This window comes from Apostichopus japonicus, chromosome 8 (genome assembly GCF_037975245.1).
Source record: "Apostichopus japonicus isolate 1M-3 chromosome 8, ASM3797524v1, whole genome shotgun sequence".
NCBI lineage: Eukaryota > Metazoa > Echinodermata > Holothuroidea > Aspidochirotida > Stichopodidae > Apostichopus > Apostichopus japonicus.
The window spans coordinates 1,799,788-1,827,755 of record NC_092568.1 but is presented as its reverse complement, the minus strand read 5'-3'; the positions used below and the strand labels follow the sequence as shown (position 1 = coordinate 1,827,755).

Sequence of the window (27,968 nt, the reverse complement as noted above, 5' to 3'; positions counted from 1 at the left end):
ATAATCAGTTTCGTTCAGTTCGCCGCCGTTTTGGTGATTCTTGTTAACAACTCTCTAGCTCCTATACATGTTACTATAAGGAGCAGATGTTACATTAAAATCGAAGCTTTCGTGTGAAATTTAAAGATAGCGGCTGTTTCACCTTGTAGTTGACTGCGTGAGTGTGTATGTGTGATTATTTACTTCTTTTTATATTGTGTGTGTGTATTTGTATGAATTACTACCATTAGAACAACTATCACTAAATCAAAAGTCATCATGACAATGTTGTACACCTGAATCAAAGATCGTTACAGCGCTAGCTCCATCCACAGCAGACTAAATATTAATATATTATGATGGGGGTACTTATGTTACTTTATCCAGCTCGCATCTGAACGCACGTTAACGCCCGCCCATATTGCTTTTACCACGCCTATATCTCCAGTCTCAGCACACTCATTATATCACTCAAAGGTTTCCCCCGCCTTTTTATGTAAACTTCGCCTCTCTCGCGCGCACGTCAAGCAGTGGCAGACGACAACTGTTCAACGCACAACCAGTTAGATAAACAACAGGGCGCGGCTTATCACGATGGCTTATCATATTTCAATATCATTAAATGCATTGAGCTGTGCAAAGCTGTAACCCCTGATGGAATCAAATCACCTCGCAACCTTCTAGGGCGGTGACGGGGATTGAGAATCTGAAGCCTCTCATGTTAACTAACATCCTCTAGTGAGTGAACTTAACCAAGTCGCATGTCTGTAAACATTTTCCGAACTTACTCCATTGTCTTAAGAAATCTCATTAGTCTAATGGAGATCCTGTGATATTTATTTTAGACCGCGGTGCACAACAATTAATGCTGTGTGGTATTATTATAATATTTGATGTCGTATAGTACGGTGTTGTTGAAGAGAAGAAACAAGACGAAACATATGCCTTGCAAATTTATGATATATTTTAGATTTTTTTACTCTTTCATTGATTGGGTAAGGAGATTTAAATTCCCTTATAACCATCCCTTACAAGGAAAGTATGAAAAATTTATCCCTTTCTATCCACACATGATTGTTATCAAGTGAATGTACCTTGCCTAATTGTTACTATACTTTATTATGCCTTCAGCAAGATAACACATGAAACCATTACCTGTTACAACAATCTACTCCTTTATTTTCTATGAACATAATCGGGATAAAAAAATGCTCACATCTATTTCAATTTCCTGGATTTGGTGAGCTTCCATCTAACTACTTAGAACCATCCATAGGAAGCCAAGAATACATCATTCACTAATCAACGATTCTGTCGATGATCACCTGTCATTTATAAATCCTGACCCGCAGATGCACGGTCTTGATATATATTATCTGTTCAGTGTATGCAGGCTTTCTAATCTACACCAACTACTAATCTTACTTTGGACCTGTCAACACAGAGCCTACATAACAGAGATAAGAAAACATGTAAAAATGGATGAAGAAAATGACGGAGTGATTTATAACTATCAACAATCGTTCATTCATTTCGAAACAAGCGATGAGGGTTAGTTTACAGGTGAAGTTCACAAGAAATGAACAGAACGAAAAGAAATGATGCAGTCAGTTAGGAGTGATTGATGCCGAAATGGTCTATATCAGGAAAGTACATTGTGGAGAGGAGAATGGCATTGCAGTTTGTACATGTACTAGCCATTTCAAATTTCTGCATCCGGGCACTTTCATATGAGACGAACGATCTGTAACAAGCTATACATCCCATCTACCAATCTCAGACAATGAAACTGTTTGTATCACACACATCCATCCATTTTAATGTAGTCTCATAGAGTGACACACATACAACACAATTGATTGATTAACTCTAGCAATTAAAGATACAAACATTATTAACACAAACTTGTACCAATCAGTCCAATTACAAAATTTCTTTTGGTACAAGCGTGCAACACTAATACGATAAAAATTATACTCCACGACCAGACCAGTATCTAAAATCATTTCTGCGATGAGTTGGGTACAGTATACATAACCGCTACTCTCACAGAAAGTAAAGAAAAATAAAACAGAAAAAGAAAGAGTTAACACGACATCTAGATCCAATTTCCCATCAAGTGTCTCCTTTTGATTCCTTCACTCTCAAACGCGAGAATGAAACACCTCGCTCCTGTCTTGTTTAGTGGCTGGTCGAAAGAACGGATGCCGGAAGCTCAGACAATTTATTTGCTAGCCAACATTTCTTCAGGCTGCTAGAATTTCATCAAGACGCTATTTGCATCATGCTACCCCTGGGTCATGTTACCTTTAGACTGTATAGTGTCTTATCTCGACAACCGATAAAACTCTCTACACTCTCGTCGGTATCATTTTTACATGTTTCCATGGTCACCACTAGGTCAGAAACCTCGTATCTTGAGAGAATCTGTACGGATCAAAGGAAAAGAAAAAAAACAATAAGGGCACGTCTGGGAATGATGCGGAAGAGACCGGTGGTATAAAATAGTGAGCAGCGAGGCAAAAGGCCATTTATTAAACATCAATGCAAAACAAAAGGTGAAAAAATGAAAGCAAGAAAACATTTCCATGATTGAAGAAAAAGACAATAACAGGATTTCCTTGAAAAACCAAACTAGAGAGAAATATAAATAGCAGACCACATGCTTCTCATCTTAGAAAATTCTAATTTCTGAAATTACTCATATATATATATTTTTTGTTGTTGTAAGAAGTGTCCTTACTTTCCAGTCAGGAACAACAAATGCAGCTGATATGTTACATATTTATATATTTGACAATATTCTTCATTTTGAGGGATAACATTTCATATATTATGATTTTTCTTGTAATGGTTCAAATTCCTCTATGCATTCCTTTATAAAATGCACTAACTTGCCTAAACCATCTTTATTGCAGAACCTCTAGGTAGACTATAATTTCCATGAATGGTGTTCGGGGTCTATGTCCTTTTCGAAGTGGCTTGTGACAATTCACTTGACCAAACACCCTCTTGACCACATGATTTACAGACTTAATATATTGGGTTTTGGGTTCCCCAACCCGATTGTCAATGAGGTCTCTTAAACATCTCACAAAAAATTGTTGTACTACCAGACAGGCCTTCCGGTATTAATTGAGTAAATCTTGATATTGGACAGTTAAAGGGCCATCGGGAAGAGCACCCCTTTCTGTGAATGTTTATAAATTTAATGCAAAAATGGACTTGAAGTTGAAGCACTTACAGTATATACTTTTATACTAAGAAACCAATACTGGTGGTTAATAGTCTTTAGCAGTTTGTTACATTTGCAGTGTAATACTTCTGGAGAGCATCATAAATCTAGCCTTTAACATACTTTTGCATATAAGAATTGGGGCTGAAGTCATTATTGTCATGAAACTGTTGAGCACATGAGTTAACTGTTATGAACCTTTTTCGGACAAGAAGAACAAGTTCTTAATATTCATAAGGTACATTTCACTTGTATGTAACTTCATGTGAATCTGTGATGAGAGGTGAAACAAAAGGGTATGTAACTCCACCAGGCTAAGGTAACATTTGTGACATAGGGAAATTGCTCTTTGGTAAAAGTAATAGCTTTTAAACTGTCCTCTTTAAAATTTATAGAACGTTTTGGTTTTTGAGCTCTACAGTATCTTTAGAATAAAACTGCATAGCACCTGACATAGTCCATTGACTCACAAAACTTGCAAACAATTTGACAAATGCAATGAATATACATAGGTTCATTTAGTTGTTCATGCATTATTCATGAGCAGTCTGTCAGATGTGATCAATCAGGATTAAACGATTTCTACCTTTCTATTCAACCTCAGTATTGAGAAACAGCAAAGAGTAAATCATTGATAACATTTAAATTGAAAAGGCTAGGAAAGTATAAAAAAAAATAATAATAATAATAGAAAAAGTGAGAAATGAAGGAATATCTTACACATAGCTAGCTTTGGTGAAAAAAAGGGAAGGGAATGATGGCAAGTAAATTCTCTGAGTGATATAATGCTAACTTCATGGAAAACATAATTTTGTCCAGTTTAACAAGTTTAAATAAACTTGAACCACGACACTCAAAGTATAGATAACCACACCCACATGATTCTTATCAAAACTTAATTTAATTTATTATGCTCAATAGCATTCAATAATGCTCAATTTATCTTGAAATGTATACAAGAAGACTTTAGAGAAGAAGAAGAAGTTGAAAATATTGGCAGACTGAGTCATTTAATTATTAAATTAATTAAATATTCATTAGTTGCTTCTTGGAAATCAGAAAAGAGAATATAAGGCAGTTGTTAGATATGTCTGGCATTAATAGTCATTGATTTACTTGTTGACTATAAACAAAGATCTAAAGATGAAAAGAAACTAAAAATCTGCAACTTGTCATAGCTCACTCGATTAGAACCATGTCGTGCCTAAACTGCATTTTTTCTCCAAACAACAATTAAAAATACTATGAAAGTGCTTAAACTGGTCTAATTTTCTACTGTTCATAATAAAATTCAAGGGTCCCAAACAATGATCCAAATTTCCTTCTTCAATCACAAACAAATAATGAAGGATGAACAAATTATAAACACAGCTACAAAGTAAAACCAGAATTATTGAGCCCCTATATAGCAGCATAGAAAAGGTCAGTGCCTTTTCACTTCAGGAGAAGACATGGAAAAAGTATCAATAGGGGGGGGGTGGAGCTCCACCCTGAGAAAAAAACATAAAATTTTTAGACCTTGAATAGTGCATCCTGTCGCATAGGCTATAAATCAAATATTTAATTAGTTTTGGATGCAGCATTGTGCTAATAATTATAATTCACCCAAGTTTCTGTGTGGGGTTAATAAGGGGGAAAGGAGTGTACACCCCCACACGCTCTGGATCTGCACCTGGCTAGTTATTAAAACTTTATACAGAACCTTTCTGTGTCTAACAAAGTTGATGATATATTGTAATATATTTTTTCAAACCTACGTGTGACATTTGTAAATTTCACTCTTTGATGTGACTTTGGTGGATTAAGAGATGATGTGTTCACGCACAACTTTGTCCTGTGTTCAGCAGTTCCGTTCATGTTACCACCAGAATGTGACAATTCAACACAGTTTATGTTTCTATGTTAAATTAATGCTTACACCAATAACATCTATGCATATACCACTTTCGTGGTAGGATTAACAAGATTTCGCCCTAATTTGCATATCGGATGCGAGACAAAAAAAAATTACCTTGTGAAAAAACAATTTTAAGTTCCGACTAGCATATGACTACACATTTTTGGGCTAGAGGAAATTTGTTTGTAACTTTTTTTTTTTTTAAAAGAAAATGCAATAATTTTTCATGATTATGGGGCTGAAAATAGATAAAATCTGACAGAATGAACAGTGATTTTGTACCATTTATAAAGTAAAAATCAGCTAGCTGGTCTGTTGCTTTAAATTGTTGGCTTTGATGATCAAGCGCTCAGACTGAATTATTCATTTACCCACTTGGCGATCTCTTTGATGTTTCTTGATAGGCTATAAAGTTTATTTTTATTGCATTTTGGAAGGATCTTGTCAAATGAAGCACACATGACTTCCCACGCCAAATGAAGATGTCAAGAGCGAGAAATACAGATCAAAAAGAAAGGAGCAATAAATATCGGGTGGAGAGATCTCATAAAGTCATGAATCCAATTTAAAACTTCTTTATTCAGCATCACTGAACTGCGCTTGCTTCAACTTTTAGGGTGCAGGAAAAAAAAGGTCTTTGTAAGCACAATCACTGTCATTTTCATGAATGGAACAAAAAGTTTGATCCGATACTTGGAGGCGGTTTCAATCAATTCAACTTTGAAAGTTTCCTTTGCCAAACGCAAAGTAAAGGAAATGGGATCATTGAGACAGGTGCTGTTAGTGTTTGTATTTGACCTAATCAAGGGCTGCCATTCATGGATTGAAAAACTCAACAAAATATTAAAATCAATTTAACTATATTATGTCTTTTAAGAGGTCATAACTTCAAAAAAAAAAAAATACTGTTTATATTTATCACAATTATATCACACAAACAATGAACCCTCTCCCTAACGCCCCCTTCCCCCCCCTAATTTTATTTAAACTGATCATTAAATAACCACATTCCTATAATGACACAACAATAATTGACACTAAAACTCTGTACAGGTCAGAATCTGTGGTTGAGTTTAGAGGGCAGTGTTTACCTTTCTATATATTAGTGGGATATCACACGGAGGCAAGTAATACTTTTGCTTAAAAGACCATGATTTTACTGAATTAAGACTAGCCAAACAGAAGAAAAAAAAATTTGTATCAATGAATCTGATGATATGATATTACCATTGGAATTTTATAGAAAGTTGTGAAGTCATGTACAGTACAACTCAATACTTAGACTTTCTTAATAACAAATAATATTCACGACTCCACACTTGTAAATCTGTTTTACCATGAATCTCACGGTTAAACCATAACATTTGGCAGGTAAGTAATTGAAACGATTATCATTGAATTTGTGTATGATTAAAATCGATTATGAACATGATTGCAATGGATTTATGAATCTCATTTCATCAAAGAATTCACTGTTAAAAGCTATTGCCAATCCATATTGTCTCATGCTGGGTAAAGTATAGGTTTAAACTGATGACTCAGATGCATGTATTCAGCATTGTTACAGGTAGGCCTTGGCATATCTACTCATTCACAGATGATAATAATAATTATATAAACTAGGCCCATAGAGAATGCCCTGGGTCTGCAGTAGCTTGACAGATTTGTATAAACAAACAATTGCAATAAAAATGCTGGGAAGTCAATGCTATACAGAAAGATTTCTCTGGTTATGTAGAAATTTCACCATATTCTTGCCGATTTTTGGCAAGAATATTTTCATTTTCCCTGTTAAATAGCAAAAGATGATGTGACCAAATATCTGGTGGTTTGTAACAAATTTTACAAAACACAAATAGTGCAAAACCATGAGTTTGCTTTCTATACTGGTTGCTATGGAGTTTACAGCTTGTGGTAGAATTAATGTCAAGTAAACCAATTATTGTTACTTCAAAGTGGTCACGACCATGGTTGGACGTTCTGGTATAAAAATCCAGCACAAAACTTCACAGTTGCACATTGTGTGTAACAAGTCTTTACAACCTACAGACAGAGGTCTTTTGCTGTGACTGTTACCATGGACACAGTTGCCACTGCCAGTAACTAGGGATGACAGTCCCCCTCCCCAACCTCTTCTCTGAGATAACTCTGTTATAAACTTGAAACATTTAGAACTGTTGCCTGGAACTGTTACCATATCACATTTATCCTCTTGCCAGTAAACTGCAGTCGTGGCTGTGGTTGCTAGTGTTTTCTTGTTCTTAGGCTAGCTACCTAGTTTTATTTCATAGTTTTTTTTAGGTAGGAAAGACAGACGATTTATCGCTTGGTTTCCTCCATGAACAAAATGTACCTGAAAAAAACTTACCTGACCGTTGTGAAGAAGTAACACAGCCCTGAACTGACCAGCGCAGAGTATGGAATCCAGTCCATCATCCCGTACTGACGGGAGCTGCCTCAGATGCATGATGGGTAATTGTATATTAGCATAGGCTTGTGGCAAAATCTACAAAGGAAAGGGAAGATCAGAATGATGGGTGAACTATTTCCATGACGTATGAACATGTACAGGCAGTGTTTTCCCATTGTCAAGTTTATTTCAAACAAAATAACCATATAAAGGACATTTTGATACTTTTAATGCAACTTTCAGGGCTAGGGATAGCCACTGAAATCAGGGGTGCGACCACCATTTGGCAATGTGGGTGAGGGGGGAGGGAGATAATATGTTATGTTGTCCAGGGAAGGACCCAAACCCCTTTGTGGGTACGATGACATTTTGGTAAGATGGTGGGTGCTTAGGTGAAATGTTGCAATATTTTGCACCTTGTCAAACAATGATGAGAATTTGTGATCTTTTAGGTTGTACTGCACATATATGCTAACTATTTATGTACTGTTCACTGGGATATTTAACAATATAATGTCTGCCTAGGGGGTGGGGGTGGGGGGATGACTCCCATTGATTATTTGGGGAAGGCTAAAGATTCCCATAACTATAAGTGGTTGTGCCCCTGTTTGAAATCAGAATATGGATAAATGATTCAAAGGTATCGATTGTGTTAACTATTTCACAACAAAACACATTTCCTGAATTACACTGTAACTGTCATTGATCTGATCCACTTCACCCCATCATTACAATATGCAATAGCGCCCTCTCAACATTGCTTACACATTAGCTGCTTATAGAGTACTGTATTATTCTCATTACAGTAACATAAGTGAAATACAAAAAAAAATATCTACAAACCTAGGCAGGGCTAAAGCATGGAGCTAACAGTTAATAGTTAAATATCTGAGAATCAATTGGATATTCAGATACAAGACCGACAGGAATCTGCCATCATCTCCACCTGCCTACTCCCCCACCCCCCTCCCACCCACTGTCAGACAGAATATTGCAACGTATCCTACTGTACACAATTCTTGCGGATATATCCTTCGCAAACAAGAAGATTTTCTATGGATATTTTCCAAGGGAGGGTGTGAATAATATTTAACTAGGTCGGTGTTAAGATATTCAGATAAACCTATGAGATCTTAATATCTAAATATCTAGCAATTAAGACATTCACATATTCAAAAAAACACAAAATCTCACATTTAGATATATATGGATATCTCAATATATATTAATGCCAAAATATATTGATTTTTCTTTTCATTATCTCAATATCTTACTGTCACCTTCAAAGCTCCCTAAGTAGGTCTTTTAGTAAACTTGCAATATTTTTTTCATTCAAAGGGTACTATAAAAAATTTAAAAAATGTCCCAGTGTGAAGGATGAAAACACTTAAATATTTCACAGTAGAATCATCACCAGTCAACTAAAGACATACGCCACTATTCCAGTACTGACCATTGACGGTTTTTCTAATCAGACGAGGATCCATTAAATTCGCATGATACGCCAGCTTATCTCATCCTTGGCTATAAGTGGATACACTGAGAGCATAATCAGATCATCGGATCTGTTTATGCGATTAAAATGCTACTGATGACAGATGCTAGGTTTCCGATTGCTATTTACGCGATGATTGTCTGCAAGATATTAATAATCAAAAAATGCCCAAATAGCTTCAGCAGTTTGTCTACCGAAATGTATTATTGCCTGTTAAAGTCAGACTTATTTATTCTCTTGGGATTATAAACTTTTCAAGTCCTCCAAAGTGGAAAAATGGAAAAATAAATTAGAAAAGAGACATATCTTATCGATCTGTTATGAATGAAATATGTATGTATCATAGAAAAGCTTATGTTGGTTTTCACAGTTCATGAGGAACACCGCAGCTCAGGGACAAGCCTCCTAATTGGTTTAACAACCACTCGTCATTTAGTTCATCCAATTTGGTTAATTAAGAGATGTGCATTAAATCCACTCTTGAAGCTTTCACGATGGAATATTAGTCAAACAAAGGCATCATTACAACACATGTTTTATACATTGGATTTCATTCAATAGAAGAATTTTGCTGGTAGCTTTTTATTAGCAAATAACTGAATCAAATTATGGTGTCCCATCATATTGTCGATTTTGTACGCTGTTTTTACCTGTTAATTGAGGTCGTTGTGTGAGGTCATGTTATGTAATATATACATGGAAACACGGATGCAACCCACACACTGAGTGCTGACCTATGACAAAAATTAACAATTTAGCTACAATGTAGCATCCACACAATGTGTTATAAGTGGTGAACACATAGGTAGTCCATGGAAATTAAAAAAAATGGCAAAAACCTAATTTCCTGACTAATTAAGCATTTTTGGCAACTCACAAATCATACTCCAACAAATGTTCCATCGAAATTTCAGGTTTTCTATTCTACAATATGTTATCTCTCTAAAAGCTCTCAAAAAAAGTCTTAAGAGGGTCAGCGGTGTATTGCAGTGTTCTCAGCTTTAGTATAGCATCGTGTGTTGAACTTCTTGTACATTATCTGCATAGGTTAGCTCTTTTAATGGAACTACTATAATGGAACTCATAAGTACTACATAACTTGAATCTAAAGCATAAAGGACTGGCCGATGAACGAAAGAGGATAGCATTTCAAAAGGCGCACAGCGATTAAAATAACTGAGTATTTTAAAAGTTGCAATAGAGCATAGGGCACAAGTAAAGTGCAAAAGTTTGAGGAGGCAGGTAAGTGTTGAGTGGCTTAAAGCAGCATTTTGCGTCCGAGTCGCCGTTTTCCTCAAGTTTTCCGTGTCTATCAAGTTTTTATCATAATACAATCACAAAAGACAAAACTGAGACTTTCTCATACTTTTTTCCCCACAGCGAACATAAATTAGCAAGTAATTAAGGCTTTATATGATTCTGAGATGAGTGTCTCCCTGACACATCAAATCATTTAGTATTTATCACATGCAGCTCTACAAAACCGCCTGTTCAAATTCAACCAATCAGTGAAGAGATGTTTATGTATGACTTGGCGCTAAAAATAGGCTCATTCATTGGCATGGTAATCCCTTGCTGCAAAGCACTGCTTAAATCTCCACATGGCCTAGCCAATATGCCTTATTGCATTCCCTTATAAGAAACGTTACTTTCCTCTCCTGAAAAATGTTATTTTCTCCCATGTTGTTAGAGGAGGAAACTAAGGTTTTACAAGAGAGGAAACTAACAGGTCCGGAAGCTAACGGCCCCCATTGCGCTACACTCATAGCTACATTGCTTTTAGTGCACAATGCACAGCATGTACATAACGTTATTCAGGCCTAACCAGTGTAAGTCACACACTAATAGGTCTAATTGTACTACAGTAACTAGCCTATGTAACACCGAGTAGAGTGATACAATATCGTTCTCGCGAATGTTACGTACCGATCGGGTTCTTCTGGTCTCCATGACTTTCTTTCTTATGTATCCTTGCTGTTTATTTTCACGGAGCGACAAATTTTCTTGGGTTTTTAGGGCATCGTATGCAATGAGATATGCCGTAACTGTCCCTTCGCGCAGTAAATACATCTCCTCAGCTGATTTTTGTTTACTGTTTACCTTTCTATTCAAAGTACCTTGTCCGTTATACATATTCATAAGTGGGAGGAGTCTATCGAAGTCAAAGATTCAAAATCAGAAAATCAGAAAATGTCATATTTTTTGCACTTTTCGGGAATAGCTTGAGTTGAAACTTTACAGTTAGCTTAGTTTACGTCATTGGTATAGTATCCTAGTATTGGAAAATCTAGAGAATCAAGGCAAATTGCTGCTTTAAGAGTGACTGCAGCTGCTGATTAAATTAATCTCTTTCATTTTAAAATTCTCACATGATCTGATGAGGTCTATAATGTATGAAATGATTTACATATATATATTGATGTACATGTGACAAGGTACCTTGAATTCTTTCATGATGTAAATTGTCCCATTGTGACATCCCAGAGCGACTTCCTTCATTGAAAAGAACCTTTGATCGATTTCTCCTGAGCTGCCTTGGAATATACCAGAACACATCTACAGTCAAAACGAAAGAAAACAAATATACATTTGGAAGAAATTTTTATCCATTCATGGTGTGTGACTTATTTTCTTTTTTATTAAATTTAAGTTTAGGCTACAACTTCTCATACATTTTATGTGTTAGGATTTCATGACGACATTGCAGAGAGCAGTAATAGCTTAGGAAACAACATCACATTATGTATTAAGTATCATAACTTGCCTCTGAAAACTTGTAAAGATTTACAAAAAGGTGCATATGTTTGATGTCCCCGGTTCAGAACATTATATCTAGAAAAACTTAGTCTTGAATTAATTTAAAATGAAATAAGAAAGAACCTTACTGCAGTGACAGGTCCAGGAGTTGATAAAGTTAATACTTTTGTGCCTTGCTGGAGGATATGCAGACAGTTTTGGTCATCACAGACTAAGATGTAGTTGGTCACATGACCTGCTGAGGAACTAGGCCCACTAAAAGCCAGGAGAGCTTTAACAGAAGGCTGACTGGTCCCTGGTTGCTATAATAAGGGAATGAAGATACTAAAGGGGTCATATGAAATGGCATATCTGAGAGGGAGAGGTCATGAACCTACCAGTCACATCGCCTCGATTTTTCCCGCTCCAAAGGAATGATCGGTACAAAATATTTAATCAACGAGACAACCAACTCATTCATCGATAACTGGAACAGTTTCAGTTACATAGTAAGGCAGACAGTCTGTCTATGAATGTGGCCCTTTGATCTTTTCAGTGGCCCCCAAGACCTGTATATTCATTTGTCCAGCCACTTCTTGCGATGATGTTATTTTCCAGAACCACACGCAAGTGAAACAGTGTTTTCCTTCTTAACTTTATGTTGCTACACTCTGTTAATTTAAAAATTCTCACTTTTGATTTTGGAGTTTGTCTTTGGCATTTGCAAAAGAATGAAGTTCGTGAAAAAGTGAAGGTAAGGAATGGGCCACTATTTTGTTGATGGATAGTTCTGGAGGCTGAATGGTGAATTATTATTAACTCCCAGGATTAAAATTCTTCGTTTTGTTCTTTCAACAGACTTTGTCTTGTAATTTCCTGATTGGTTTTATATACAAACATTGCATTTTTATTTTTTCAGAAAACCCGAGAAAATGATGTTTAAATAGTGATTTCACCTTCGAGTCATCTATAGTCACAACAAATCACGCCATAATATTATAGCAACTTCAACATATGAAGGATGACAGGGAGAGTGATGCCTTGGCCCTACAAACCTTGATTGATTCACCACAATTTGAACCTTCCCCCAAAGACTCACTTTTATAAATATGTCAATGAGTAAAAAATCATTGTGAACTTCTTTACGTGTGAAGCAAAGTTAGCAACAAAAGTTTTTTCATAGTCCTCTTTTTACAATTTCGCCCCTTGAGTCTCCCCCTTGAAATTTCGTAGACTGGTGTGTTGGACCGTTTACTTTTTACCATGTAGTTCTCTTGAAATAGTTAGCAGTCTTAAATGTCTTCCAGTTTAAGCGTGCTAAAGTTTGCTTACGTTTCACACAAATTTTCTGGAAGGTTCAGACTTATCCTAATTATGCACAGACATTGAGGAGTATTCAATTAGATGCAAGGGTGTAGGGGCAGGAGGGGGGGGGGGCACTGGGGGCATGTGCCCCAACATTTTTTTCCAAAATAGCAAATGTGCCCTACTGGCAAATAAAATGTGCCCCTTTGATGAAGAACTGTCTTTTGGATATCTTAAGCCTTCGTTAATTTTAATATTTTATTTTAATTATTTATATTTAGTCTGTACATGATATTTTTAAAATGGCATCCCATATCTTTTTGTAGCACAGTTTACAATAAACAAACTCAATAAATAGTATTGATAGCATACTAACACATCATACATATTTAAGTGATATGGCCGGTGTGTATCAGATTATAGCATAACGAATGGTGGTTGTGGAATGAGAAAGTGCCCCTCTGATGTTGTGCCCCCCCCCCCCCCCCAACTTTTTGGAAGCTTCCTATCCCCCTGATTAGATGACTAAATGTCTCTCTGAGGTTTGATGGTGGATGTAAATTGTCTATAGAGGTTTGAACATGAGTGACCAGTATTTGACTTTTCTAGCTTATTTGGGGGCATATACTGATGACCATTTATAAAGAAATGTTTGGGTAAGGATTCATGTAAAGTAAACGCAGAGAGGGCACAAGCATCACCTCTCGTATGTTGTGCTTCAGTACTGAATGAGGAAAGATGAAAACATCAGATCTAACCTTGGCTACGCTGTCTTCAGGCCTCAACTTTAGTTTCCAGAGATCGTTGAATGGAAGCACAGCACTTAAAAGACCACCGGAGTCTCCTGCCACAATGGCTGTATTACCAGCTATAAACGAAATGTTGTGATTCAAATTGTTAAAAAATGGGAGACGTTGCAGCAGTTTGGTTAAGATGCCTAAATCTGTTCTATAGTCACATTTATCTGCTGTCTCCCAAGCAGTGATAACAGCAGTTTGTACAAATCATTTCACTTCTCTAACGATTTAACAGCGGTTTAGTATTGAGATTATCACGACCCACTTGAAACTGATGAGAAAATGTTTTAACAAACATCAGCTAATATCTATTCTTTTTTGCTTTGCAATTAGTACTTATTGAGTAAGAAAGACAGATATGGCACTTTTAATTCAATTCTGCTCCTAGAATCACCATTTACTGTCCTGATCTGAGGGATAAGAGGATATTCAATGCATCAGACCACTGACGTACACATTTAACTTAGACCGTCACCACCCAAATTATTTAAGAAATATTCTGTGAAATTACAAATTTGTGGTTAGGAATTGGTGAGAGAAGGGGAGGTGGAGGGGAGGATTGGATATTTTTCATCCATTCAGGGATTGGTCAGACACTAGGGATGCTAAGGAGTTGTCCAGGGTAATTTGCATGTGGAAATGATTGCACCAGTGTTATAACTTATTGAAAAATGAATGCTTGAAACAAAATAAACCTTTGTATTATCTTCAGAAAGTTGATCCTACATCCTTAGTTACTTTCTCATATGATTTCATGTCTTTAAGAGTTCCATAGTCATGAATATTATTCATACTGAATAACAACCGATATACAGTAAGTCAATAACTTTTACATGCAAGGTTCTATACAAGTCTGAATCAAAGGGTTAGATACAATTTTACATCACAACCACTTTGATGGCTACTAACACCATTACACCAACCACTGCTACTTGTCATTATTTTATGCTGCTTTAGTGTCATAACACATTCTCTAAAAATAGAACTATTTCTCCTTCAAAATAATTTACTAAAATTATATATTCATAGTGGGAGTTACCAGCAGACGCTTTCATTACTTGCATTCAAAGTAAATAGTGCATTGTTACCCCGCAGGGCAATCAAGATTTGCATAAATTTGCATAAATCGGTGCACTGCAACCAGCTGGCAAATGGCAGTATCAATTGATGGTAATATTAGCTACTTTAGATCTAAACATTATATATGCAAATTATTCTAGTCCAGCATTCCAGATCCATCATCTGCTACAGAATGTGAGCATTGAACTTTTTATCTGTTTTGGAAACAACATAAATTTAAATTCCTTAAGGTAGCAGTTGTGACACTAATGCATCAATCAATATATTATATCTTGTTCAGTTGTGTTTCCATGGCGAGAGGACTGTTATGTTCCAAACAAAGCCAGCTGTTACAAATGTGAGTTATGCAAATGTATGAAAGGACTGTATTAGCTGCCTTTAGTGTTGATTTTGCAAATGACAGACACAAAGGTCCCTGCATGAAGAAATAAACTTCAGCCAATCAAGAAATACTTAGAATGATGAAATGGCACAAGTTGTGAACATTTGCGAACAAACTTTAAAAGCAGAGTTACTTTCTGTGTATTCACAAAGTTTTCCGGACTAAAGTAATCTGTTATACTAACTTGCAAGCAAAATGTTTGGAAGGCTGAAAACCACAGAAACCTCTTAGTCTGACTGGTATGTCTCCAAATGTTTGTGATTTTATTATACGGCTTCTTTTCAGAATGATGCAGAACAGCTCCAAGTACTCACCTAAATCTTCATCGACCTGCAGAGAATTGATGGAATGATCAGATAGGTGGCGCCGATCTAGAATCTGGCCATTGGAGAGGATGGTCATCGTCCCTCGTGAATCTCCGCTGATGACATCTATAGATCCAAACTTGGTGACATCATGAAGGGTCAGGCTCTGAATTGGTCCTCCCTTTGATTCTAGACATTTCCAGGGCTGTATCAGAAAGATATTGTAGATCAGAACTTTCAGAAGTACATATTCTGGTTGCCTTGACAACCAATAATTTCCATGTCCAACAAACAAAGCACTTTTGCAGTAAACTTTTTTAAATTCCAATACCTATTAACACGAGAAAGCAACTGAAGCTAGTAAGGTCATGGTACAAAGGGCTGAAGACAACCAATCTTACTAATAGCACATCCAATGGTTCAAAAGGTAATCCTGTGATGCTATTTGCAGTGGAGCGCCATCTGGCTACACGTCCAACTAAATGTCCCTCCTACTGTAGAACCCCCTCCGGGAATGCACAAAATGTCATTCATAGATCCCCTCCAGGAATGCAACCCTGTAATGCCAAGTTGCATGCCATGCTTGAAATGGTGCCTTTGCAGTGGCAGAGCCAGGAATTCTCTGAAGTGGGGACCCAGGAGTCAAGTATCGTAGACATGACATTGCTTCCAAAAACAGCGATGCATATATAACAAAACATCAGAATTAATAAAACTAAGAAATGCCAGTGTGTGTTCCCTGCTAACTTTTTCCACTCTGCAATTTTTTTGAGCAAATTTGTTTGCAGCTAATTTTTAATGCCCAGAAAAAGTCAAAAGTGTGGGCAATGGCCCTAGGACCAAAGCCCTTGTTTCATTTGGCCATCCTTTATATATATATGGTTTAATTTAAGGGCTAGAATCTGGTACATTTTTTTGGCACTGAATTTACCAAGGCTTTGGAGATGGCCTTCCAAAGGACAGTTTACATCTGGAGATACCACTGATATGTTCTTTATACATGTATATAAAAGTTTGGCATGTTAAGGTAAAGTTACACATCATTTTTTGTTTCAATTTACTTATTCAAAGACACCTTGATTGGTGATATGGATCATCCTGAGTCTATTCACATTCGGTTTGAATGTACGGTATATTCTAATAATGGAATAAAGGCATTTCCTTTTAACTAAATGTGGTGTTGCTGTGGAAAACTTTACCTGTAACTGTATGTGGACTGCTCTGCCTGATTGAGGGATCTGGTATAACCTCACTGCACCATCTTCACCACCTAGAACAATAACTTGAGTCTTTTCCCTGTAAGATTGGATACAAGAAGTTAATCAGGTGGATATAGTACTGTAAGTATGGCATGTGAGGGACTTCCCACTGCTACATTTCCTGCTGAAATGCACCTATAAAGACAAAAATTCTAATGGCTCAGCTATGAATAATGTTTAATTTTGAGATGTGATTAGTGCATCTCAAAAAGCAAATCCTGCCGTAACTAATGATAGTCTTAATATTTGAGTTATACATTTGGTTCAGGATATGGGGAGGGAGGGGTATTACACCTCGCCATGTTCATGATGCAATATATTTTAAATTAAGACGCAGGTTATTTCAGACAGCACGATGCAATACAGACTTACAGTGGACCATGGAGGTATGTTTTACCTCCATGAGTGGACAAAGTACATGGTAATGGAATGAGACTTCGATGAAAAGAAAGAAAGGTATTGCTACAAGATAGTCATCTGAAAGTAAATACGACCTTGACTGATCTATCCTCAGAAAGAATCATGAATAACTTTGTCTTTAGGTGTACTTTCCTGTAGCACTAGTATGTAGCTAGCAAATAGGCCTTTCGGCCAGTCCTACTTCCACCGTACTAAATTTGGCTCTTGTTTGCCAAATGTGCAACAAAACTGCTTAGCCTTCTAGTATTAGAGTCCCGTGCTAGTCAAGGGTCTCTAACTTAGGCCTAGCCTAGTCTTAAAGTAAAAGTGAATCTGACAAGTGACAGTAGCCAAAGTTAACAGGTCAGATCGAAACAACTTGATTGTTACCTGAAAACATTACCAACGGCAATAACGTTAAAGGTTTCAGCAACACTACCCCGCCAAATTGCTTTCAGAGATATTTTCTGTGGCATATCGACGACATTCATTCATAGGCCTGTTGAATCAGGGTTTGGAACTCAGTATTCATAAAGGCCGCTGCATTTACTGTGCGTCCGCGCCGCAAACGAATACTCACGACTCAACCACTAACTGATCTACACTAGCCTAGGTCTATTGTGGGGAATTTCCCTCGATCGGTATACACAACAAACAGCCTACTGTACCTCCCGAACCTAGGCCACAGACAATGCTGAAACTGCCTTGGATACAATTGATTTGCGCAATGTCACCAACATCAAGAAAGATGAAATGTGAAAGCTGGGAATAATATCTTACGTACTTTCTCATGATTTATTCTGAGATGAATTTTTTTCTCCTGGTAAAGTGGCATCTGCAATAACATAGCGTGCAACAGTGTTAGCCTGACACTAACAATGTATCAGTTAGCCTAGGCGTAATTATGTTAGACCTAGCTTTCTCAGATGGAGTAAGGCTACCGTAGGCTTAAGCCAGGCCCTAGTCAATATGTAAGAATCGTGAGTGGTGGGGGAGGGAGGGGGTGCGGCGTGGACAGGGAAGCCTGAATATGTAACAACTGCCTATACTGTATATGAGGAGTATTGAGCTTACCACGATTAACCTTTTCCTTAGGCTAGTGATTGTTTGAGTGGAACTGCTACTTTGAATTTTTTTTAAATTAATCAATGTTAGGGGCGATTCCATGGTAACTCGCATTACACTTTTTGCTGTTTCATTATAATCCAAGTGCTGTGGCTTGAATGTGGGTTAGTGTAACTCCTCAATTTTCTGTGGTGTTATAGCCAACATTCATAGCTACAATATGAAATAATCAAGAATTATAATTCTGTTCGCCTTAATGTATGGTGCGCTTCCAAATATCGGTAACTCGCATTACGGAAAAAGGACACCTGAAAAATTGACACCGGTACAAAATGGCACCGTGCTCAAACAAAGATTGATTTCTTCAATTGCATACATGTACAAGATATCTACCCTACTGATGTTTATATATCAGCAGTAGAAAATATGAAACAACTTCAGATGTGGTATGGAGGGGGAAAAAGTCTGGTAACTCGCATTACGGTAACTCGCATTACACTTTTTCCAGTCATCGATTTTGCTCTTTATTCATCAAATTCTTTGAAAGAGATATGCTCCAAAGCCATTTTTGAAACACTTGGAAACTCTTAGAAACTGTAAAACTCTTTCCAAAACTGTTAACAACATTTTAACAACAATTTGCAAAACATCCTGACAATTATATCAATAATAATCGAAGCTAATTGAACCAGAAAATCAACTGAAGAATTGTTGACTAATAAGATTGCAATGTACACATGTATTGAATTATCAATCTATATTTCCAGTCAAGCTAATCCAAAATTGTTGACTAACAAGATTGCAATGTACACTCTTGAATTATCAATCCAAATTTCCAATCAAGCTAATCCAAGCAAACTGGTAGCTCTCCTCTTCCATTTTAATGTCGCAAAACATCTACTGAAAGTTAGACAGGTTCACAGCTTATAGTGAATTACAAGAAAAGTTTCTTTGGCATGTTAATTAGTGATTGGTCCTTTGAAAATTTGTATTTAGGGTTCTTAGGAAAAGTATGAAACTAATAAAACAATCCTTGTTCCTACTGTAATTCTATCAGTAAATTAACATTATCAACAATAACACAATAGATACATCATGGGGTATGAGGGCATGGTGGTAGGCCATTCTAGATAACCTTCAATAGATGGTGTTTTGTATCAAATTAGAATTTTGATGCAAACTTGAATTGGCCACGACTATTAGCAATCAAAGGCGTTCCCAACTTCTTTATCATCTGGCTTCGTCGATAGAAAGTTTTGTCATCCCTGGGGTTCGGCCATTTCCAGTTATCTATTGTTCCAGTGAAATCCGGTGGCCTGCCTTATTTTGTGTAATTTGGAGATTTGAAATGCTTTTAAGTAGGCCTAAAGGTTGATTTTCACATTGTAGAGATAAGACTCTCATATTGGGGACAGGGGATTGCACATCATGATATTTGGGGAACACACATTTGAATTGGTAAACCACACCAATCTATTCCAACTGACCAAGCCTCCGCAATCCTACCCCTCCCCCCCCCCCCCCCAGCGTCCCCAATCCTCCCCTATGCACAAACTCTGGTCCGCCCCATACCCTCTGCCCACCCCACTAATTCTGAGGTGCCCACAACCCTTGGCAGTATCAGTTTTCATATCAAGACTAATTTCCATCAAGATGTTAGGCACATTATAATGGTCATGATTTACAATATTTGCCCATCCTTGAACATACTAGATTACTATGTGATAGGCTACAGACTAATATAGCCTAAGCTCTCACAATTTGTCCTTAATATTGTACTAAGCAATTAATATCCCATGAAAATGCTAATGTTAAAATGGAGAAAGAGTATGCTAACTTCACTCATTTGATGATATCACAGTTGAATGCAACTTGGAAGGTCTGTGATTCCACAAAGGTCAGGTGATAAAATCATTAATGTCTGTTGAAACTGTCCTAAGGGTCACATGTGATGTAATGGAGGTTGCAGTGCATTCTGGGTACAGGAAGTACCTACTGTGCACACCTTATATAAGTATATAATGCCCTGTATTGGTTTGTTGATCAGTAGTACTGCAAGTGAGATTGGTAAAATATATGGTAACTCGCATTACAGCGGTAACTCGCATTACTGGTAACTCACATTACAGTTTTCAATGGCTCTTTATATCTATATACTAGGTACATTTCTAATTCTTTCAACTATTTTTACACTCTTTACTTTGACTAGAAGCATAATATGAAATGGTAGGAAATTATCCGCTCCAGTGAAAAAAAAAAGTTAAAAACTTTGTCTTTCGGTAACTCGCATTACGCTCTCAAAACAGCTCTGTGTCTTACAGCCATGTATGCCTACAAACCAAAAATGTTTGTGGCAATTGTGATTAATATTTTAATATATCACTAATGGCACTACCATTACATATATAACAAATTTATTTAGGGTGCTTTCAAATATGGAAACCTGAGACTTTTAAATATCCATACTATATCCTCAAATATTCCCTAAAAAATCAACATTAGTCAGGTATTCACATTTTTTGGTAGAAGAACATGGTAAAGTTGTAAAAAAAATTACATAACCCAGACCCTAAATGTGTTTATAGTATATTAGAGGTCAAAAATGGCTGCAGAAATGATTTTGAAAATTTGGGGTCATGTCCCTGTTTTCACGGAATCGCCCTTAGAGTTAAAGGCATTGAAGACTCGCCCAAAAGTGTGTGCGGCCATCTGAAAAAGTCAACTTTCTGTTGCTTGCAAGTGACGTTTTGTTCGTGTCGCTACAAAATGCAGACAGTAATGAAACATGATATCTACCTTGTTATCTTTAGCTGGACCTGAGCATGTCCATCGCTATATGGTTTGTACACTGTGCTGTATATTAATATTAATTAATAAAGTGTGAATGTTCTTGACTTCTTAATTGCAGAACTCAGTCTACAGGCTAAACATCTGTCAGTATGAAGCGACAGGATACTTCAACTCAGGGTAAAAATGATGAATTGCAACCTTACATACCAAAGAGAAAACGCCAACAAAGGAGTAATGGCTCTAAGCCGTTGAATTCACCTGGTCTTCCATCAGAACCAGGTTCGAAGATTTTTACCTTGAACCCATCTTTAGTGTGTCATATTGGTGGTAAGGTCACATGCAAGTTGCCACGACAACAGAATAGAGGAGATTACCATGGACACCAAAAAGCAGTGACAAGTATAGAATGGAATGTACCACATTACAGCCATTTATTACTGACTTCATCTTTGGATAAGGAGGTAAAAATATGGGACTGTTTTACAAAGAAGCAGTGTGTGAGAACTTTGAATTGTCACCAAGCCAGCGTGAAATCAGCTATATGGACTGAAGATGGACAAAATATACTAAGTGGAGGATTTGATAAGCTGGTCAAGCTGACAGATGCACAATACAGTAAGTTGATCTTCCAGCTGTTGATTGACTAGTTTAATTGCATGGTATTTCCTTCAATATATTGATATTATTGATATATTGTAAATATATTGATATATATATATTGATATATACTAAGGTCAGAGGCGGTGGGATGATGTGGTGAGGGAGGGGGGGGGGGGGGTTGAAGGAGTCATGTCCCTTCTGCATCTGCTGTACATCAAATATATATTTTCCTTTGGTTATAAATAATTTCCATAAATAATTTGTGGTGTATTCTGAAGCTTCCTTGTTGCACGTTCTCTAAATTACATCATTGAAAAAGAACAGTGTACAGTAAGTATGGGCAAAGTAGAAACAAATCTCATTTGGTACTCAATCCTCTCAAAATGCCCCTAACCTTACATTTGGAAAACCTGGAATGAGTCAAGTTGCTCTCCTGCACACTTGCATTGAACTCAGTAAGTTAAATTACAATGATGTTTCATGAAAAGTGTCACGTCTGGCATATGGAGCTAGGGTTGGCACCTCAGTCATTGGATGAGGAAAACCTGTGTAACAGGGCCTTTCCTTTGGCATCAAAAGTTTCCCGCTCTTACCAACATTTCTGATTTGGTGGTTGACTCAGGTCCTCTTCGTCAAGGTCAAGTGAAGGGATGTTAATACATGATGAGGCAAAAATGACAAAAGCATCTTATAATATAGCTGCAACTGTTCAATAGGTCTGTATTGGATGACTCTTTATCTGCTTGCAAGGGAAAGAGTGGGGAGGTTTGTGTGTTCAGTGGGTGGGGACAATTGGGGGGAGAGGGCATTATTGATCAAATTTTGACAGTGCATGTCTGTGTGGATGGTTTGTAATTGCCCTCTTGAGATATTCACCATCGTCGAGGTCATGAAGTTTTGAATTGTAATTTTGATATACTGCCACCATTTCCTCTGTTAATTGTCATGTATTTTATTTAGTTTTTTTGTCTCCCCACTACAGACAGGACCTACCAAGAATTTGAGCTCCCTTCATTTGTTACCTGTCTGAAGATGTGTCCATCAGATTCACAATTATTCTTGGCTGGCACAGATGACTCTGGTATCTACTGCTGGGATATGAGAATAGGAGAGGTACATATAATCAGCCAGTCAATAATTAGTAACAGCTAGTACACTCCAGTCAGGGAATAAGTTAGACTTCAACATTTTGCATAGCAATTTAAATGTTTATGTATTATTCTAATACTGACAATACCAAGGTTCTCTGTTCAAAGATATGTTTGACTTTGTGTAGTAGGTCAGCCAATTTGCATAGCAGTTAGCTATGTGTTACCTACAAATAAATGCATCTCCTTCATTCTATTTGTTTAATATCGTAAAAGCAGCTATGTAACGTAGTACAGTAGTTTGTTGCATGTGACATCACAGCAGACATAGAAAAATTTGAGAGGCTTTTGTGGCTTTCAAGATAATTTATCACCGCCCTACAGCATTTCTTAACAGATATATACACTCTCGTAAACCTTTATTGTATTTAAGAAAAAGCTGTAATTGTTATAGTTATTCATAGTTTACAGCTTATTATCAGCAAGTCTCAGCATTTGGGGCAAGAAATAACATTTTGATAGAACTATTTAGAGTTCATAAAAAGAGTCAGAGTTTTACCAAGGAATTAGTTATCGCAAGACCAATAAAATGATATGTTCATCAAATGGTCTTTTCTGTTCTGGTTTGAAGGCGGGGGGGGGGGGGGGGGGGGCAGGGGAAGAGTCAGATTAAGGAAAGGCCAAAACGTCCCCACTGTAAATCCATTTTTTATTTAGGATCCATTCTCTGCTGATTCATCTTTTATTACCTTTTTTTAAAATAATTTAAAAAAAATTATTTCTGATTTTTTTTCCAGATCATTCATCGGTATAAAGGTAACTTTGGTCAGATTCTCGCTCTTGAAATCTTACCTGGAAGAGAAGAGTTCTTAGCGTCATGTGACTTTGTCTGCAGGAATTCTGGTGATAGAAACATTATGGTCTTTGACCTGAGGTCAACAGCTCTCCTGTCAAATCAAATTTATCATGTAAGATTTTATCCTAGTACTCTGCTGCTTTAGAATAAAAAATTTAACTTAAATAATAAAAGACATATATTTAATATTTATAGGATATTGATAATAATATTTTTTTTTAATTTTTCAATAGTTTAAATGTTGTCTTGGTTGTAATTTGATCTTAGTCTTAGTTCTGGTCTAAGTAATTGTTTCAATTTTTATTTAATTTGAATCTGAATGAAGGGAAAGTTACATTTAACGTGTATTTATTTTAAAAAAAATGTATAAGTAGCAAATATTTACAAAAAGTATTTCAAAGAACTATCAAATATCAAAAAGGATACAATTTAGATAAATATATGTATACATAGTATTAAGTAAGATTCTTAAAAGGTTAAACACCTAAAATGAATAAACAATAACTGAAATTATAGTAAACATTCTAAAGGATCAGACTGGATGAATATTGCAGCACTGTTAATGAAGGAATTCCTGAACAGTAGAATTCATAATTTCAGCAAGATTGACGGATTTCTGAGGTTTCTGCTGGATTTAATCAAAAGGCCAGTAGGTGGGACACGCAATGAGTAGTTTAAGTCATTCCCAATGTTGTCCATCATTCTAACAACTTCACTCCTAGGGCTGCATTCACAATTACTCTCCATGACTGGTAATCTATATTCAATATCTGTGACGTATATATACTTAATAAACTTTATCATACTATTCTTATCTCTAGATGAAGTATGAAGTAATACCAAACAGATACAGCATGTATAATATGCGGCAAAATGAGATTGCTGAAAACATTTTCCTTCGCACCTGTATTAAAAAATGAAACAATATAAGCTAAACTAGAAACAGTAATTACATTTTGCCTTATATCTTCGATATATGACAATTGAACGTCAGGTGGTCGTCAATGCATACCCCTAAGTAGTCAGATTCTGATGTTCTCTCAACCTCTTATCCATTTAGATGACAAGAGGCCTTCATGCTTTGATGTTAATGTTAGCAAAACACATTTCCTTTGATATTTTTCGATGGCGCAATAAGTTCTTTCGATCGCATTTAGTATAATCCCTTGCATGCATTAATGTCATACTATGAGCCACTCGAGGTGAAATTCTAAGTTATAAGCCATTCAGCTTTCTGCAACATGCACATGTGGCTGCTTGGTGTGGCAAACTTTCTGCCTTCCAAGCCAACATTATTATTATTATTATTTTATCTTTAATCACTGGTCTGCTCTGCCATTGTCTTATTGTTCTTTAATTTGCTGATACCCGAATCGGAAAGCTAGGTACATATCAACTCAAGTCAGTAGCTAAGATGAGACCCACGTTATATTGAAATGATATTTTGTTCTGTTTTTCCTCTTCAGTTTTAGGGCTTATATGGTATGAATTACCTTCTCTCAGTTAAAATATCATCATATATATAGACATATACTCACTTTCACTGTGCTCGTCTTTCAATACCCCAAGGGATCAATCTGTCCTCATCAAGTGAGGAAATTTGCTACGAGAAAAAAACCTTCAAAACTTGAAAATGCCAAACTTGGAAGGAGCAAAATCATTTTTCCCTTAAATCCTTTCTTTTAATGCACAGGAAAAGTACACATGTCCTTCCCTCAGGGGTCATCCAGATGGCTCGGTGTTCGTTGCCCAATCAAACGCCAACTACGCTGCGATGTTTTCGACCAAGCCACCGTTCAGACTCAACAAGTTCAAGAGGTTTGAAGGACATCAGGTATGATCCACCATGAGAGATTAAGATTAAGGATGTTTTTTGCAGTAATGCAAGTCTTTTAGGAATAACAGTGGCTTTGTTATATTGATGTCCTGGTGCAGTATGTTTTCAGATATTTCTCGTTGATAAAATCCATTGAAAGTGCTGTGAAGCCAAGTTAACACTGTGTAGGGTGTTTTGTGCTGTGAATGATGTGGGATGAATTTTTAAAAGAATTTTGGGGAAAAATATGATAGTGTGATAATTGCAGATCGGAAGGAGAAAAAGACTGGATCAAGGGAAATTGTTCCAATCCAGTGATATCCGAGTTGGGTAAGTTGAAGTTTCTGTTGGTATATTGTAAGTGATTGTACACAGGAGTATTGAGAGCACCATGAATTATGTTGCTGGTTTACAAATAAATAAATAAATAGGTTTCTGGTTGGTAACCTACCAAAATCAGCTCTGGATTGTGATTCTGTTGTTCGCTATGGAAGGAGTTCAGGAAGTCTTGGTTGTACATTCAAAACTTTAGTTTGTTGATCTTCTTGTGTGTACTGTAACAAAACACTTTGTGTGACATTGCTGCACCATAGTAATGCACTGTCTTGTTAGCTCCCTCAGTAGTCGTTTGAAAATCAGAGAACAAAATTGCAGGCTCAAGCTACCTCGTGTCCATAAATTGTTTTTCGGAAATTTATGGGCGGGAGTTTAGTGAGTGAGAGGGGAAGGGTTTCCAGAGCAGGAATGGTTTGAATTTAAATGTATCTTGTTCTCTCTGTAAGTGTTTATCGATGGTTATCAATGAGGGAATGATTGGGTGAAAGGTTTTATTCTTGCATATACTGTCAGAAAACATTTCTGAGTGGGAATTTTAATTCTTGCTACATTGATGATATGATGAACTGTTTAGTTTAGGGGAGTATGGTTACCTCATGTTTTACTGAACACCTCTTGTATCTTTTATCTTCCTTTCTCATGACCAGGTTGAAGGTTACCAAATAGGCTGTGACATTTCTCCAGATGGCTCTGTCTTTGCATCTGGGAGTTCTGATGGAAAGCTATTTTTATATAATTTCACCTCCACGGAGCTTATTAAGACTATTGACGCTTATGATAGTGCCTGTTCAAACATTCAATTCCATCCCGTTCTCGGTAACATGCTCGCCAGCTGTAGTTGGGACGGCAAAGTAACGATTTGGCGCTGAAGCTAGCAGCTACCTGTCGAACAAACACCATATACTGCAAGGACATCGGTTTCCTTGTCCTCTGTGGCAGACCTACCAAATTGCATTAAACTTTCCTCAACGCCTCCATTTCTCCTGCACTCCAAGGTGACATGAAATACTTCTCAGTGGTAATATTGTTCAATTTATCATTCCTGGAGGACAAAGACACAACGATGATGAGTTAATGAGGCTGATTATGCAAAACTATTCACTATCGACTCGGAAAAACTTGATCGATGCACTACTGAGGGTAGAGTGTCGGTTCATATTCTTGTTACTTTGTATTGGAAGCATAAACTTAACCTCATCAAATTACCTTGATATGAAACATCGTTGGTTTTTTACGTGTATGAAACAAACATACAAGAGTAATGCATACTTATGGAATTAAGGAAATATATCTCTGCATGATTTTTCTTTGTGTTCACTGCGACTATATTGTAGAAGTTCTTGATTAATTTTCTACCAGGGCCAGAGAGCCAGACAGAACCAAGATCTCCCAATACCTTGATTGAACAATGTGCAGGGTAGGATGGATGGTAGTCACACCCCCTGATTCAAGACTTGACCAATTAGAGCAAAGCATTAGAGGATAAAGCATATGTATGAGGGAAGTATGTGCGTGTTATCAAATCTCACTACGCATTGATTGAACAATGTCCATGGTAGGTCAGTAGGGTGTTGAAGCGAAAAGCCTTAATTGCCTGTATACCCAAGTAGTGCAAGATTTGCGTCCAGAATTGCTTTTTTGAGGCAGTAAATGAGGATGATTATCCTTGCAACATAAAACCAACAATTTATTGCAAATCTCAGGGTACCCATCACTGGGTACCAAACAACCTGTTGGGTCTGGAAGATTACCTCGATTGTATTCATGTCTCAATACTCTGAACAATTTCAAGAGAGAGAGAGAGAGATTCATCGTAGAGGGCGCCACACAGCATCCTGTTTCAACCCGTTGTGACGCTGACCATCAAACGATAGGAAAACTTGACACTTCTTACTCCAAGAATCCTACACCAAGAGACCCTGAAGGTGAAGTTGTGGATGCATGAGGGAATTACTGGTCAAATGGGCAAAGTCTGCCTGAACTCCATACATGGCTTGTAGAGCTCCCTTTTGCACCCCTTGAAAAACACTAACAGACCCCATTGTGTGCCCCTGTATCATATAGTCCTTACCATCCAGTGAAATCTCGAGAGACATTATCCTGAGATAGAGAAAAACCTAAATTGGATTTGACGTGTT

At 36.9% G+C, this 27,968-nt stretch overlaps 2 protein-coding genes across 4 annotated transcripts; one reads left to right on the top strand and one right to left on the bottom strand.

Annotated features, from left to right (window-relative positions):
* Nucleotides 1-921: 921 nt before the first annotated feature.
* Nucleotides 922-18,174, bottom strand: LOC139971209 (uncharacterized). 2 transcript variants are annotated; one of them, XM_071977487.1, is made up of 8 exons: nucleotides 18,064-18,174; nucleotides 16,821-16,917; nucleotides 15,631-15,826; nucleotides 13,816-13,925; nucleotides 11,902-12,075; nucleotides 11,456-11,572; nucleotides 7,480-7,617; nucleotides 922-2,406 (listed from the first exon to the last, which is right to left on the bottom strand). In XM_071977487.1, the coding sequence occupies exons 1-8, from the start codon at nucleotides 18,069-18,071 to the stop codon at nucleotides 2,278-2,280; spliced, it is 969 nt and encodes a 322-aa protein (XP_071833588.1). In that variant the 5' UTR covers nucleotides 18,072-18,174; the 3' UTR covers nucleotides 922-2,277. The 2 variants fall into 2 exon arrangements, with proteins under 2 accessions (XP_071833588.1, XP_071833587.1); XM_071977486.1 differs by lacking the exon at nucleotides 18,064-18,174 and adding an exon at nucleotides 17,670-17,861.
* Nucleotides 17,927-27,219, top strand: LOC139971208 (WD repeat-containing protein 25-like). Of its 2 annotated transcripts, none has more exons than XM_071977485.1 (6): nucleotides 17,927-18,059; nucleotides 21,253-21,749; nucleotides 22,717-22,847; nucleotides 23,620-23,790; nucleotides 25,372-25,512; nucleotides 26,478-27,219. In XM_071977485.1, the coding sequence occupies exons 2-6, from the start codon at nucleotides 21,284-21,286 to the stop codon at nucleotides 26,697-26,699; spliced, it is 1,131 nt and encodes a 376-aa protein (XP_071833586.1). In that variant the 5' UTR covers nucleotides 17,927-18,059; nucleotides 21,253-21,283; the 3' UTR covers nucleotides 26,700-27,219. The 2 variants fall into 2 exon arrangements, with proteins under 2 accessions (XP_071833586.1, XP_071833585.1); XM_071977484.1 differs by having other exon boundaries at nucleotides 17,942-18,102.
* The last annotated feature ends 749 nt before the right edge of the window (nucleotides 27,220-27,968 follow it).

Bases quoted from the DNA above. Each gene is read 5' to 3' on its own strand.
- LOC139971208 (XM_071977485.1), top strand. From the start codon at position 21,284: ATGAAGCGACAGGATACTTCAACTCAGGGTAAAAATGATGAATTGCAA. The intron at 23,791-25,371 runs GTAAGATTTTAT...TTTAATGCACAG, and splicing joins TGTCAAATCAAATTTATCAT to GAAAAGTACACATGTCCTTC. The intron at 25,513-26,477 runs GTATGATCCACC...TCTCATGACCAG, and splicing joins AGAGGTTTGAAGGACATCAG to GTTGAAGGTTACCAAATAGG.
- LOC139971209 (XM_071977486.1), bottom strand. From the start codon at position 17,770: ATGAATGTCGTCGATATGCCACAGAAAATATCTCTGAAAGCAATTTGG. The intron at 7,618-11,455 runs GTACCTTGTCAC...TTTCCTTTGTAG, and splicing joins ACATCATGAAAGAATTCAAG to ATTTTGCCACAAGCCTATGC. The intron at 2,407-7,479 runs GTAAGTTTTTTT...TGATCCGTACAG, and splicing joins TACTTCTTCACAACGGTCAG to ATTCTCTCAAGATACGAGGT.